Source organism: Haplochromis burtoni, unplaced genomic scaffold, assembly GCF_018398535.1.
Source record: "Haplochromis burtoni strain Fernald_Lab_line unplaced genomic scaffold, NCSU_Asbu1 Contig_47, whole genome shotgun sequence".
NCBI classification, from domain to species: domain Eukaryota; kingdom Metazoa; phylum Chordata; class Actinopteri; order Cichliformes; family Cichlidae; genus Haplochromis; species Haplochromis burtoni.
Genome location: NW_024582408.1, coordinates 1642377 through 1658270, shown reverse-complemented (window position 1 = coordinate 1658270; position 15894 = coordinate 1642377). Strand labels below are relative to the sequence as shown.

General features: G+C 38.4%; 2 protein-coding genes across 2 annotated transcripts; both read right to left on the bottom strand.

Annotated features, from left to right (window-relative positions):
- Window positions 1-425: 425 nt before the first annotated feature.
- Window positions 426-3503, bottom strand: si:ch211-22i13.2 (uncharacterized protein LOC553945 homolog). Its single transcript, XM_005921558.3, has 7 exons — window positions 3324-3503; window positions 2998-3073; window positions 2173-2337; window positions 1995-2053; window positions 1816-1905; window positions 846-935; window positions 426-759 (listed from the first exon to the last, which is right to left on the bottom strand). The coding sequence occupies exons 1-7, from the start codon at window positions 3324-3326 to the stop codon at window positions 709-711; spliced, it is 534 nt and encodes a 177-aa protein (XP_005921620.1). The 5' UTR covers window positions 3327-3503; the 3' UTR covers window positions 426-708.
- A 3072-nt stretch (window positions 3504-6575) lies between these two features.
- On the bottom strand, window positions 6576-14121 carry rhag (Rh associated glycoprotein). Its single transcript, XM_005921560.3, has 10 exons — window positions 13846-14121; window positions 8993-9176; window positions 8600-8750; window positions 8319-8466; window positions 7947-8119; window positions 7709-7846; window positions 7479-7600; window positions 7271-7344; window positions 7083-7156; window positions 6576-6696 (listed from the first exon to the last, which is right to left on the bottom strand). The coding sequence occupies exons 1-10, from the start codon at window positions 14027-14029 to the stop codon at window positions 6622-6624; spliced, it is 1323 nt and encodes a 440-aa protein (XP_005921622.1). The 5' UTR covers window positions 14030-14121; the 3' UTR covers window positions 6576-6621.
- Window positions 14122-15894: the final 1773 nt, after the last annotated feature.

Here is a 15894-nt window from a genome sequence, read left to right as displayed (position 1 = left end):
CAGACTTGCACTTTTGCAACCACAATTCTCATCAGCTACAAGCAGAAAATGAACGTACGAAACCTTTCTAAATGTAGAAAGACTGCTATGAATGGGGAAAGTAACTAAGAGCTGAAAGAAGAACAGCAAAGTCTGTTTTCAAATCTTTAAATCAGGTTTATTAAAAAAGAAAATCAGGGGGTGTGACTTGATCAGTCCTCTTTTTGTTGCTACGTGAGACTCCGACCAGGCTGCCGGTGGCTGAGATACACTGTGGGTAATGTTGGAGCCAGCTTCACACATGGAAGACACATATAGATCTAAGCCCATATCTTTTCTGAACCAATTACTGAATGAATTCTGTATTTTGTGAAATGGTATGTTGCGACCTAATTAGGGAGTTCTTTTTTTGAAAGAGATGACAAACTGCGAGCAAATCTGAGAAGTCAGAGGCAGGTGAGCAACTTTATTTCCATCTGGTGGACCACAGATGAACTTACCCAACTGCTTAATAATAACACCGCGTACATCATGAGCCTGCGGTGTGACTGCTTCTTGTTTTGCCCACAGAAATATCTCCTCCTGCACTCCGGCAACGTTGCTGCTGCCTCTCTGTGGCAACTCAATTTACAGTCATCTTTTCCTTCTCAGAAAACTCTGCTTTTATTTTTTCCTGAGATCTGCTGAGGTGTCTGGGCCTGACAAACAGGACCGGTGTTCACAGCGGGATTACAGGGTAGAGTTCAAGAACTCCAGAAGCTCTGCTCGATTTTTGTCTCGCTGTAAGAAAACAAAGCACACATAAGACAAGTGAAAAAACAAACAAACAATCTATAAACTACAAAAAGGCACATCTGATTGCTTACCTGTTTGTCTTTCTTTGATTTCTTTACTTTCATCTTTATCTTCTTCCCTGAAATCATGCTGTATTTGCCCTTTTTCCTGTCCTTCAAATACTGAAAGAAAAACACATTTAATTTTAAAGAATCTTATCAGTTCAACTTCTAACTAATCCCAGGAAAATGCCAGACAGGCACTATCACATTCCAATATCAATGCAAACACAGACTGTACTCAAGACAACACTTGCAATTTGAAGAAATGCACCACAGCATGCCCCAGAAACAGCTCTTTGTTCTGTGATGCTTAACACAGCACTGGGTTTATTATGCATGGAAGCTGCACATGGCGTATGAGGATGGCAGGAAGTCAGGTACAGGAAAAGAATAAAGAATGAGGTCAATTTTCAAAATAAAAGCCAAGTTAAGGATGGAATAAAAATGTCGGAAAACGCGAAGATGCACACCCGCAGTAACAGTATGAAGAAATATGGATCAAAACAATTAAAGAATAAAACGTTTGGGTGTTCTGACTTTAAAATGCCTGTCATATTAGCCAGGCTGGAGTCAGAACTCTTTAAAAACAAAGTTGTAAAATGAAGAATATAACCACCTATTATGGATGGCTTTGATATTAGAAGTCCTTTATGGTCTATAGGATTTTGGAGGGGACTTTATGGTGAGGCGAGCTTCATTTGGACAGGTGCTTGTGTGCTTTGTTATTCCCACCTCAAAGATGAGGAGGATGAGTAGCAATTGTTGCATGTTTTATTCTAAGAATAAAGATGAATAGACTTATTCTATAATTCATCTTTGGCCATTGTGAGAACACCTAATGATTAAAGTGCTAGTCCGTAATCTTAAAAATCAATCACTCTATTCTTCCTGTGAAAGAAATGTTTGCAAATGCATGAATATATTTACATGATATAATGCACCAATATAACACACTCGTCTAACAGAAACATGTAAAGGTTTTTGCTGAATGTTTTCCTACCTTGGAGATCTGCACAGGTCCTGAGCTGTCCTCCTCTCCTTTTGACTTCTTTTCTTTCTTACGTTTAGACCGTTTCTCTTTCTTCCCTTTCTGGAGAGAAAAGAAAAAAGCATAATTCAGTTTTCTTGGGGCTTAAAAATTCTTTGGCAATATAAGCTAACAAATGAATAGTAAATTACTTTTTTATGTTTCTCCTTTCTCCTTTTCTTGGACTGTTTTCTGGATTTACTGCGAGAGTCTAACAGGAACAGAAATAACACACTAAGCTGAATCCAAACAGATATCAGCACTGTGATGAGAAACTTCAGGAAAAAAAAGACTCTTTAGATACATTTCAGACATTTAGTGCACACTTACCACTACTGCTAGAGCTGCTGCGACTTCGGCTGGATGACCGTGAAGAACCTGAAGATGACGATGAAGATGACGATGCAGACGAAGAAGAAGACGATGATGATGAGCTGGAAGAGGATGATGAGGAAGATCTGCTACGGCTGCGTTTCCGCCTCCTTTTTTCTCTTCCTGAAAAAAAGGGGCAAAACAAAAATGTAATTACACAATAAACTAACGTAAGCCATATTTACAAAATTACAAATGCAGCCATTCATCATTTCCCTTGACTGACAGTGTCTGGAAGCGAGACACAGTAAGGTAGTATAATTGGTTACTAAGGTGTAATTTTCAATATGACATACACAAACATAGTTTGTACTCTGGTTTTTACTATTTTTAAGCATTTATATAGCTCTAGGTGCAGTGAAACATAAAGGAAATGTGTCCTGTTTTATTGTTTTTCTGCTAATGTGAACTCAGTCTTTTTTATGTATTTTTGCTGCTATATCTTCACAAAAAATGAAGACTTTCAGTCAATTTTTAATAGATTTGGAGAGATATGTTGCATCTACTATTCTACTAGTAAACATAATAGGTAAACACTAATTTAACAGTCAGTTTTCCTTCTTCTCAGCAACAATCAGTCCACTCTTTGATCCCCAGTCACCAACATGAGACACTGTTTTACACTGTCGGCTGCTATAATTTCCCTTGAGATCAATTAAGTATCTATTCATTTATTTATCTATGTCCAGCCGTAACGTCAAGCCGTAAGTGTCTTCGGCTGTTAACTCTAATAAAAATAAATAAAATGAAAGCGCAACCGGTAAGCACTGGGGGGAAACTTGCCTGTGCTTCTGGATCTTTTCCTTTCATCCTTCCTGGAGCTGGAGGAGGTGGACACTCTACAGTCCGCTTCTGCCGACTGCAAACGCAGAGAAATCATTATTGCTTGTGTTGCGTGTGTGTATATGTGCGGGTTTTGTGTGTGACAAGAAACAGGTCACCCTTTAAAGCTCCTGGATAAGCTGGCAAAGCTACGAATAACAAAACCCCAAATAAATGGAAGAATGCGGAGATATGGATATACAAAAACGTTGCACAGTGCTACGTTTACAGAGCTACAGCTAGAAAACCCCCGCTATAAGCTATTAAACCTGAGCTTTTGTACTCACCATAGCGACAGTTGGGTGCAGTTAAAATTATATTAATATTTTCTATCTACAAAGACTTTAAGAAGGCGTAAACTGTGAGTTTATAACCAGTTATCTCCGGTAAATTAGCACTAGTTAGCTACCTTAGGAAACATTTTGTATCCCATGATGCACCGGTACAAGCTACTTTCAAAACAAAGGCGCGAGAAGAACCGAAAGCTATCACAGCGCCCCCCAGTGGCGACAGAGATATTATTCATTGCAGAGTATTCGTACTGCTTGTGTTTGCTCGATGAAAACATACTACTATACTATTATATTTAAATAAAGAGAAGGAGTTTTGAAAATAATTTAATCAATAAGTGGTCTAGAGAAAGCTTATGCTAGGTTAACAAGAGAGGAACTGTGATGCTTCATTAGAAAACAGGAATGGCAGACAAGTATATTTTTATTCCTTGACCTCCTCTCCCATATCTTGAGAGAGTGTTCCACATTTTAACAGGTCCTGTGGGAGATACATCTAAAATTCGCCTTTTTACGCAGTGTATGTGAAAAGAAGGCTTTTTTATTCTAATTAGATGAATAAAATAAAATCAAGAAAATGCTATGTGCACTAAAGAAGGTTGCAAGCTACAGCTTTGCAGATTTTGATGAATATCATTGAAAATCTTTGGTCATTTTTTCTCCTGCTAGACATGTATTTCAATTTTGCACAGGAGAAAATATAATGTGAATTGACATAATATGTCTGAGTCATAATTTGTTTAAAACAGGTATGCCAAACTACCAAGACTGTTACCAGTGAGAAAAGCAGCTATATTCGAATACAGCAACTATCACAAGTGATAAATGAGAATAAACTTGACCTTTTTTTAAATCATATTATTATTATTATTATTATTATTATTATGATTATTATTATTCCTTAGTAAGAATGTTAAAAAAGTTGCATTCTATATTATATATTTCACAACATCCCAGCATTGTGAACGTGTCTCTCTTTGTCCCACACAAACGCTGTGTTCATCCCACACTGCATGAGGACAGCAACGCAGTGGTGAGATGTGCAGTAGGAGTAACATATGGGTTCAAGGTGGAGGTGTGATTGCATCAAAAATCGGCTCTGAATCCCTTTTTGTTTGCAGTGGTGATAGACAGGGTGACAGATGAGGTCAGGCAGGAGACGACACTGTGATCTATAGTGAGAGTACAAAGTAGTTGGAAGAAAGCCTGGAGAGGTGGACTTATGCTCTGTAGAGAAGAGCAATGAAAGTCAGAAGAAGTGAGATAGAATGCGTGCGTGAATGGGAAGGTGAAGAAGAAAGGAGGAGTAAGAGCGAAGGTGGATGAATTTAAATACCTGGGGTCAACCATCCCAAGCAAGAAGAGCACGCAGACATTGTGGAGTAGGTGGAGATGAGTATTAGTAGTGATTTGCAAAAGAAGGATAGTGGCAGGAGTGAAGGGGAAGTTTCATAAAAAGTGAGACCTGCTATGATAGTTGGTTTGGAGGTGGTGGCGCTAACAAAAACACACGTAGAGGGTTTGTGTGACAGAGGAAGGTACTATGGATAAGGTGAGATTGAAGAAGATGATCTTCTTTGGTGACCCCTAATAAAAATTTCCATGCATTTATTTTCAGATGTTTGTTTGTTTAGTTGTCTCTAATACGAATAATTCAGCTCATGTAGTGGGCTCTGCAGAGCTCAAGTATATTGTGTGTATTGCAGGTCCAGTGATGAGTGATGGATGTCTGAACAAAATTTCATGGCGATCCATCAAAGAAATCAATAAGAAACGGAGAAATTGCAGTTATAATTGAGCCATGCACCCATCGAAGAGTCAGATTATGCACTGACGTCATTCTGGTAATCATTTAACTCGGTTATATTGTGTAGAATTAAAATTATGCTCTGTCTCTCATTGCTTATACAGAGGAGGGCAAAAATCCAAGACAAAAAACAAAACAAAACAAAAAAATCCTCCCATAACATTTCTTTAGTTAAACTGAGAACTTGAAATAATTGAAACATGCTTTAAAATAACCACAAAAACTGTACAAAAACATGTTTATTATGACAGTAATAGTATACCATACAAATAAGAGCTCATGTTAGCTGTATAAAAATACAAAATCATGATGCATTTTAGTGTGAGCATCATAGATCATTTGAGAAAAAACAAGAAAATCATTAAGTCAGTTTTATCTAGCGCTCAGTCCCGTGTTTTAACCTGTCCTGCAGTGCTTTGCCGTCGTGCTGTTCAAAATCTAGATTGAGGGAGTGCACAGTGCACAAATTTCACAGCAATAGAGGAAAGAAAAATGGTGGATATTATGATACTATCTATGGTATGACAGTTTGTTTGTTGCCATCGTGGCACTGCATATTGGTAGGTAGCTTCCTTTTATACTGTTTGAATAATATCTGAAAAATATTCAGTACCAGTTTCTATGTTTAAAGCTTTGATAAAACTGACCATGTCCATGTCTAAGATCTAAACTGTATGTACATGTAGGAATACATTTGCTCTGAACAGAAAACAGAGTGAAAAACAAACCCCAGCTCACCCAGTGACAGCCAATCAACTTTTCTACAGCTGCGCTCAGAAAGATAGAAAATGCTAGGAAGGTTTATTAGTTGCAGTAATATCATACGGCTGTCCCTGCACACTTCAGAGCCACACTGCTGGTTTTTACAATGCCTGACTTAACCTCTCACATGAGGACTGGGCTCCAGTGAGGTCAAAGCGCAGTTTTTCTGCTCGAGCTTCTACAGAAAAATATAATGTATAAGAAAAATACACACTGTAATCATATAGTAAACATGCTTTTATGTTTTTTTATCATATAAAATGAAAAAAAAAAAAGAGCTTATACAAGTGTGTCAGCAGTGAAGCTGTGGAGCGGTTCGGAATGATAAGTCAACAAGTGTAAAAAAAAAAAATCCCTGAAGTTAACCAAATTTAAATTTTTTATATCATGTCATATATGTGTGTGTGTATATATATATGTTATCAGTATATATATATTGTATATATATATATATATATATATTATATATTATATATATATATATTATATATATATATTTTATATATATTAATATATAACGTTTAAGTGCTCTTTCCGATACAAATTCAAACTTTACTATGATGAAAATAACTCTGTGCGTGGTTCGCAGTTCAGAAATGGAATAAGCACCACGTTTAAGCGAATCCTGCATCAACAAACTGATATTTGGTCTTGTGGTGGAGCTGAACTGTGACTTTTTAAAAAAACGTCTTCATTTATAGCTAAGGCAAAATCGTGGGCAATTGTTTAAACATCTGCTTTGTGCTTTGATTGATCTCCGTGAGCCAGGCTCTCCTCGTTCTCTTCCTCCTCATTAGGAACCTGGAAAACGAGCAATGCAAATTATTTGTCTGTGGCATAAATGGTCACCAGGCAAGCAAAATACAGTTCAAACAAATGCACAATGCATTTATGGACATGCATGATATGCACAATGTGTTTCTGTGAATTAAAATCTGTATCTAATGATATACTGATTGACTGCTTATTATTTGGCTCTAATTTAATACTTTAATTATTAAAACACGGTGTTTGTCAGGTATGTGTAGTTTTTGTGCCTGGATGTGCTCACTTTTTCTCTACTTACACTGATATATGAACCAAGTCTATCTGAGTTAATAACTTGAATAAACAAATCTGCCTTCTGCCACTCGCACCAGACAGTCAGAGACCTGAAGATAATATTTATGAGGAATGGGATTTCTTACCTCCCAGTAAATAGAGTCATCGAAGCAGTTCTGGTCTGGAGGTTGTCCCCAGAAAGGCAACTTCATTATTAGACCTTAAAGAAGAAAATGAATGTTTGATCACCCTTTTCTAAACCTCAATGTCTTTCCATTGAGCAATTTGGCCGTTGGGTGTAACATTTATAGTTTTATTAATCTCCTCTGCCCACCTGTAATAGTACCCCCAACCAAAGCGAACCCGAGGGATGAACCCAAGGCAGCAGCTTGCATGGTAGCGCTAGCACTAAGGAGACAGGATGAGAAGAAGTGACTTTTAAATGAAGTAAATCGTGTCAAAGCCATATTGCTTTTATGTGTGTGTATATATGGGTTATTATAATACTGTGGTGAGATTTTATTGCGTGAGGTGACTATTACCCGTCTTTTTTCCCCAAAGCTGCAGCCACAATTCCAGCCAGCCCGCCCAGGATGCCAGGCAAGCCATGCAGATTGTGGACACCGCAGGTATCCTGGATACCCAGGTTGGATGCCAGTATAGGCTGCAGAGAAGGAATGACAGGGGATTTTTAGTCACCAACAAAAGTACACATTGCTAATTCAGATTCAGCCTGTACCAGGTTGTACCAGTTGTATTTCTTTTGACTCACATTTAGGTATTTGAATCCCAGGGTGGAGATAATGCCAGCTACGAGCCCAATCAGCATGGCTCCAAATGGCCCGATGCTCATGTCAGCACATGTTCCCACTGCAACACCACCAGCCAAGGTGGCGTTCTGAATGTGCACCTGTGCAGTAGAAAGACATAAAGACAAGTGTATGACTGAATTTCTGCTTTTAACTCTGTGAACTGTCGCTGTCATAACTATTAGAGTAAAGTTGCCGGACCATGTCCAGTTTTCCTTTGTGCTCCACCAGGCTGGAGATGGCATAGGCAGAGAGCACGCAGGCGGCCAGGGAGAGGTAGGTGTTGATCACTGCAGTGAGCTGAGTGTAGCTCAACGGTGGTTCAGCGATGGCTGAGTTAAAGCTGGGCCAGAACATCCACAAGAAGATGGTTCCTGTAGAAGAGGATGTTAAAAACGGAAATGTCAAGGTCCATGCTGCACAGCTGTCTGTGTCCACTAGATGGCATAAGTCTGACTTCCATTGGAGGCCAGTGATGCACCAGGGAGGGAAAGTCACGGGAAAGAAGGGAAAACTATCTCTGTAAACACATTTTAATATATGATCACAGAATTATTTTCTGTGCTCTCTTACCGATCATAGCAAACATATCAGAGTGATAAACAGATCCATCGTTCTCATGTCCATTTCTTAAACCTGGTCTGTAAAGTACTCGAGCCACTGCCAAGCCAAAGTAGGCTCCGTAAGCATGGATGATCATAGATGCTCCAACATCACTAGCCTGTTGAAGAGAAAGGCATGATAGACCCACAGTAGTGTTTGATAAAACAGTGAATATTCATGGTTGTTATGTGGGGATTTATGTTTTTTTGCTCAGTTCATGGACACACATGCACTTGCTACTATGAACTCACTTCCATGATAGCAACCACCAGATGCTCATTGACGGAAAAGATGGTGATCTCCAGTATGGTCATGATGAGGAGCTGCACAGGGCTGGTTTTACCCAGAACGGCGCCAAATGAAATCAGGACCGTAGCTGTGCTGAAATCTGCATTGATTATTCTGCAGGAGTGAGAACAAAAGTTATTAGAAAAAACATCAACAGACATCATCTGTGATCTATTAGAGCTTGTCATGTGCAGGAATTGGCTTTATTTAGCATGTACTTGGTAATGATGTAGAAGGCTGTGCAAGTCTTAGGGACTTGCATCATGACAGCAACCCCAAACCTACAGCCAGCCATGTGCATTTTTCTTATAGCAGTTGTTTTTGAAAAGCGATATGTGCAGCAAAGAAAGCCATACTTCAAAATGCTGACTTTAATCTTGCCCCCTTCCAGGTGCCAGATGCCCTGCATGAGGAGGCCCCACTGCAGGCCGAAGGCAGCCAGGAGCAAGTTGATGCCCACACTGCTGAACCCGTATCTCTTGAGAAATGTCATCAGGAACCCGAAGCCAATGAAGATCATCACGTGGACGTCCTGAAACACTGGGGACATGAGAAGGGAGGTCAGTTAATGCTGTGTTAGCTAGTCCCACTTTAACCTCAGTTGAATGTGGTCTTATAATTGAATTGAATGAAACACTTATTCAGTTCAAAGTAAAGTATTTGCTGCGACCCTGCTGCTCACAGTGGTATGTTTTTTTTTTTTAACTTTGTGGTTTAAATGACTTATTGAGAAGTAGCTGGACTTCTCAGGATTCATTTCTGTCCACAGTGGCCTCATTGTCAGCTGTGACCTGTCAGGTGGAAAAGCAATTCAATCACACTATGAATGGCATGCTGAGAAAATACCCCCACTGTCCCTGTTGGGGTTATGGGCTTGTGCTTTTCTATTAAGTGCATATGATGTTAATAAGTCTAAACTTAAGATGTCTCAAAGGGAGGGGATGCTTTGTGCACTCTTATCTCTTTTTGTCAGCCGTTAGACTGAAAAAGGCAGCAAGGTTTGGAGTTTGCTCATCTTATATCCCCTGTTTGATTACACACACACACACACACACACACACACACACACACACACACACACACACACACACACACACACACACACACACAAATATACACACACACAAACATACATACACATACACACATACACAGACACACAAACACACACACACAAACACACACACACACACACACACACACACACACACATAAACAGATATATATATATAAATCTATAGATTGATAGATGTAACCCATCTGTGATTACATAATCACACACACCAACACACACACACATCACAACAACACAACACACACACACACACACAACACACACCAACACACATATATTATATATACACACACACACACACATAACACACACACACACACAAAACACACACACACACACAATATATAATATATATATATATAAATATATAATATAATATATATATAATATATATAATATATATATATATATTATATATATTATATATATATATTCGCCTGTCCTTGCTTCAAACCTCATCTGAGGACAAAAAACACATACATACATACATACATACATACATCCACCCACACACACACACACACACAGACATATATATATATATATATATATATATATATAATTTTTTGATAAGTGAGGATAGATGAGTCTGGATTAAGGCCAAATACATTTTAGGGGGATTTGAGTCATCATCATGGCAGGAAGGGAGACTTCTTTTTCCCTTAAGGTTTTAAGCTTGCTATGATGAGCTTTACATGTGGAAAATATATCAAGCTGTATGTATGTGTAGGCTGGGAAACAATAGACTAATTTCCTTAGTTCATAATGAGCACACATTGTGTCTGTTATTGTCTAGACAGGACACACTGTGTTGCAGCCTTAAAAAATACTTTTACAGCTGTTTCTCAGTTTGTTTGTTCTTAGTTAGTTATGAGTACTTAACTGACTTAAAACAAGTGCAAAAAACACCTGCAGTTCCTCTGCTGGCCACTGGTGGCAGAATCTGAAAGCTAGTTTAGTTTTAAAATGTTGAACTTCACAGTGAAAGTAAACATGCTTACAGCATGGTACAAATAAGGTTTTGGTGTATGGATAGAAGAGAATGGGTGAGTTTATTTAGGGGTGTGGCTATTCTAACTGCCTGATGTGCTGATATAAACAGCTGGACAGTGAATGGCTGTCTGCTAAGCTTCACTAGGCTAATTAGCATCACTGGACTAGACCTCTTGACCATGTTTTTGGTGTTGGTAGCTTTGAAAAGCCTGTTGTGTGGTATTGCACATTCGTCTCTCAACACCAGTTAGCAGCTACCTGTCTACTATGTCTGCACTATGCTTCTGTATACATTATGAATGCAACTTGCTAACCAAGGTTATGAAGTTTAGCTGATAGTTTAGGACTCTATTTTTGCATCCAACTATAGTCTAGTCTGTCTCTAGAAAAAGAGCTACAGACAGTTTTCTCTAGTTGTTGTCTCTATTAGCATTTAGCCAAAATGCTAAAATTACAGCTTCAACATAATGAGACCAGAAACAATGTGAGTGTGCCCATCTTTTATATACAGTCTGTGGTTCTGCTGTGTTCATGAGTAATATATAAAGCAGCCTTTTCGCTTAGCTTAGCACAAAGACTGAAAATGGAGAAGACCAACTTTGAACTCTCTAAAGAAAAGCAAAAAAGATCTGCCAGTTTAAGCCTCTAAAATTCTTTATTTTACATCTCATCTGTTTAATGGCTGAAGTGTTATTACCACAAAGTTGTCAGTGGTTTATCAGACAAATGGCAAAGACTGGAGGATGTTACTATACGCTGCCAAGAAACAGTCTGACAACATGTTGTTTTTACACTTACATAAAATGTGTTAAACATTAAACTTTGGACATTTTTGTTGACTTGTAAAAGAGTCAGATTAGTTGTTTCCAGTCTTTGTGCTAAGGCAAGATCAGCCTTTCCTAGCTGTGGCCTTGTATTATACTATAAAAGTATCATCTGCTTCATATTTTGTAGATAGACATTTATGTTAAAAGTTTGAAGTATTATTTATCATGATTTAGCATTTTGAAAAGTAAAAATAGAGGTTGAATGTGAACTCAATCTCAACATTTTGATTTTATCCCCTAGACGAAAAAGCCCAAACTCAGACGTAGGTGCGTTAAAGCTGTTTAAAGCGTCAGGCTCCCATGCGCCATTTACATCAGAGTACATTATTTTGCAAGCAGCAGCTTTCAAATGGCGATAATGGGGGAGATTAAATGCATCCACATCTATTTCCATAAACTGTTTCTGCATATAGAATGTCAGCAAATTTCTAACACATCCTTGGGTATTTGGGAAACATACAAACCCACTCACATCTGCTTTAGTCAGGAATCTGTATATGTGCTTAAAAGCCCTGATAGCTCAACATCTGATTACTGTGTGCTCTATTATAATAAAAACGCTCCAGGTTCTGACAGTTCAACATCAAAACCAAACACCAAAAGAGAGTCACATCTTTCCATTTCAGTCTTAATTAGCAGTAACAATCAGCATTTTGAAGACATCTGCACCTGCAAGCTGATGTGTAGACATCTGACTAAGCTTAACTCCATGAAGCTGTTTTGAAGAAAATCTTTTTGCCCCTGAACTTGCACTTTTACCCCTCTCTGTTTCTCAGCTGGGTGAGTCAGAATTGCTCTCTTTGTAGAACAGTAGATGGGGGACGGGGATGAGATAAAACTGGAAAGCAGCCACAGTGACTGGCACCACGCCTAGATGTTAGGTAACGCGAATCCTCTGAAGAACTGGCTGAACCAAGACAAGCGAGAGACACCTCAGGTGCAACTGTGCAGCCTTTTTTTTCAAGCCATGCAAAAAAAAGATGAATAATTATTTCATTTTACAAAGTATTAAGTCAAAGTCTTCCTTTACTTTAATGTTTAATTTAGCATATTAATCACTCTTTAAGAAGAAATGAAAGACAAAAAGTCACAATTACAACATTTTTGAGGTATTTTTTCATACTAGACCACAATTTTACTTCTGCAAATTGCATGTTTTAACTGCTTATTTGTTGTCCTTTGAGCTTGTAATTGCAGAAGTCTGGGATGTGTGAGATAATGGATCTCTTTCAGCATGCAACCCCAAGCCTCATGCTTTCTAACATTGCGCAGTCCCAGTTTAAATGCTAATGGTTTTAGATTATCAAGCATAATTTAAATTTTGCAAAAGTTTTAGCTCTGGGCCTGTTATTCCAAAAACAAGTATCCCTTCTGAACTTTTGAAGATAAATCACTGCATATTTTTTACTCCTTTATGACTAACTGGGAATTAATGGAGTGTTACAAAGATAACATAAGTTTTGTGCAGAAAAGACACAGCAGAGTTCACAGCAGAGTCTAGCCTTAAATGTGATCTTTACTTCAGAATTTATTTCTTGATAGTCAACGTATGTGACTTAAACATCCCATGTGAAGAAGAAGATACGGTCAGCTTCAATGCTGAGCTAATCTCTTGGGTGTCACAACCGCCCCACCCAATCGTGAGCAGGCACTCATGCAGTAAAACAGCAGCTATCTGAATGCAGATAAGTGCACAAGCTGCAAAGAAGCCGCTAAACTGTAGAAACCGCTCAGAGCTCACAAAAAATGCTAAAGCTACTGCAGGATAACTTGAAAAATATCAATTTGAATGCAGCACAAAACCTCCAGCTTCCACCTGACTGTCCTTTATGAGCCTTTTTTGGACACAGTAATGAAATCACATGTGACCTCCACCTTTCCCAACAGGATTCACTTGTCTTCTCAGCTGCATGTGTTTGATTAGACCTTGTGACAGATGAGAATTCAACCCCATGACTCCTTTTATTGCATTTAGTTGACCTGCGCTGCAAACAACCTCCAATTTATGTTTGCAAGCGACTGATTGATTAACTAGACCCCTAAAATAGAATTTATTTTATTCAAGAAAAAGAAAGTAAAAATAAATGTGGAAATTTTGTTTACTTTGCTATTTTTATGAGAAACAAGCAAAATGTTTGTCATCTTGTTTTCTGTAAAATTTCAGTGTCACTAATATTTTCTGCTTTTAGTCTAAATTTTTTTTAGATGCAGTCTCAACACTGTGATATAACAGATGTAGCATTCATAAAAATCTATTTAGAAATAAAATGTTGACCAAGCAAGCAAGCAAGCATGCGGCTCCAGGTAGACTTACTGGGGTAGAGGTCCATAGGCTCCAATTTATGGTCAGTGTTATTGTGGGTGTCGTGTGAGTCATGGTGTCCATGTTCCCCATCATCATAGACGACAAATACCGCAAATAGGATGATGGTGATAATCTCCAAAATCAAGGCTATGATGGGGAACTTTGTCCTCATGTTGGTGGCATATGCAGGCATCCTGAGACCAACTCTGCTTATCTCTCGTGCAGCCTCTCCCTCCTCAGCTCTCTTTTTAGGGGGTTGTGCTGTGTGAAGAAAGTGGTGTCTGGTTTTAAACTGATGTAGGTTTTGCCGTGACCAATGACAAGGCAGAAGACCAGGGCCTCGGTGGTGAGCACCCCCTCCGTCGTGCACTTTGCTCACGAGGGATGGGTTTCCTCTGTGGATGCCGGAGGGGGCAAAACAAAACACAAACGTAACGACACCCAGCCAATGAGCGGACATGAAAAGACTCAATGACTGCTCCTTCCCACTCATTTTGCGCTGTCAAACTTACTGCATGTTTGTTTACTTAACTTTGCACTCATCATTTTATGTCTTGAAATACAGCAGCAGAAAATGCAAATCTAATGTGCAAATAAGACATGCTTTTATAGAAGGGGATACTGATTATTTACTGCTAATATGTAACAGCTTTCAAACTGTTACTCCTTTGTTCCTCTTTTTTCTCCTGTTAAACAACATTGTATTTTATTTTATTTATTTTTTATTTTTCTTTGTTGTGTTTTTACTGATGCACCTGCATTTTCAGATACAATGATACAAATACAAAATATACAGAAATATTGTCACAAAATGTGTAGAAAGAAAAGGTTGTGGTGGATTTGTTGTAATTTATTTGTAATCATCTACGCTTTGGTAACAGGAGTACACTTTGGTAATCACGTGGAAAATCAAATTGTACAATTCCTTTAATTTAATACAAGAAAACATCTACAATGACTGAACTTGTGTAACATCATGTTATTAATAATACTAAATTTTGTGACCTAGCTGTCCCACATTTTCTCTAAATTAGATTAGATGAGATTAGATTAGAGCCAGGAACACTTTGTTTTCCACCCCTCCCCATTTAGCAGTGTGTAAACATTTAGTGAGCACTTTATTGTGCTCTCTAATGTAGTTGTAAACACATATAAATGTGTATCAACGTTTTGGTTAACAGCAGCTTGTTCTGTTGTAAGTGACTTCTCCCGAGATGTTGAGGTTGGTATATCAAAAGACACGTACCAATTTTCAACGCAAAAAACAGGTGTTATGATATAAATATCTCAGCATTGAAGACAAGCACTTATTAATATCAACATACAATGACATTAACTGCTTATTAAATACTCAACCAAGGAGTTCAAGCGTCTTCAAGCGGATGTCTCAAGCATCCGACAAGTATCTCACATGCACTCACCAACCACTTTGTTAAATACTTTGCTAGTACTGAGTTGGAGCTGGTGGCTGTGGAGGCCATTTGAGTTCAATAAACTCACCATCATCTTCAAGAAACCAGTTTAAAATGATTTGTGACATTTTGTGTTATCCTGCTTGAAGCAGACATCAGAAGATGGGTACACTGGGGTGATAAAGGGTTGGATGTGGACGGAAAACAATACTCAGATAGCTGTGGTGTTTAAATAATGCTCAGTTGGTGCTTTTCCAATCTTCTGTTTTCCAATATTATTGAGTTTATGCAAATTATCCCATCAGCTTCCTGTTCTTACCTTACAAGAGTGGTGCCTTCTGCAGCTGTAGCCAGTCTGCTTCGAGGTTGAACATGTTGTGCATTCAGATATGATCAAGGGAGAATGCCCATCCTCCCTTGATCTCCAACTGCTCACTGGAGATGGTAGATCGGCAATTTTTGAAACAACTATATCTCGTTCAAAGTCACTTTAATCGTGTTTTTTCTCATTCTGATGCTTAGTTTGAACTTCAGCAGGTCGATTAGAAATTTGGGTTCACAAGCAGTTGAACAGTTGTCCCTAACAATGTGACCAGTGTGTACATGTTCATATTTGAGAACCAAACCATCCCAAGATAATTAAACC

What these genes read in the sequence shown, in the direction of transcription:
- si:ch211-22i13.2 (XM_005921558.3), bottom strand. An exon ending in GAAAAGATCCAGAAGCACAG is followed by an intron (nt 2,338 to 2,997) that starts GCAAGTTTCCCC and finishes CCTTTTTTTCAG; the next exon opens with GAAGAGAAAAAAGGAGGCGG. An exon ending in CAGCAGCTCTAGCAGTAGTG is followed by an intron (nt 2,054 to 2,172) that starts GTAAGTGTGCAC and finishes TGTTCCTGTTAG; the next exon opens with ACTCTCGCAGTAAATCCAGA.
- rhag (XM_005921560.3), bottom strand. Translation starts at nt 14,029, where the DNA reads ATGCCTGCATATGCCACCAACATGAGGACAAAGTTCCCCATCATAGCC. An exon ending in GCCTATGGACCTCTACCCCA is followed by an intron (nt 9,177 to 13,845) that starts GTAAGTCTACCT and finishes TCATGTCCCCAG; the next exon opens with TGTTTCAGGACGTCCACGTG. An exon ending in GGTTGGGGGTACTATTACAG is followed by an intron (nt 7,157 to 7,270) that starts GTGGGCAGAGGA and finishes TTCTTCTTTAAG; the next exon opens with GTCTAATAATGAAGTTGCCT.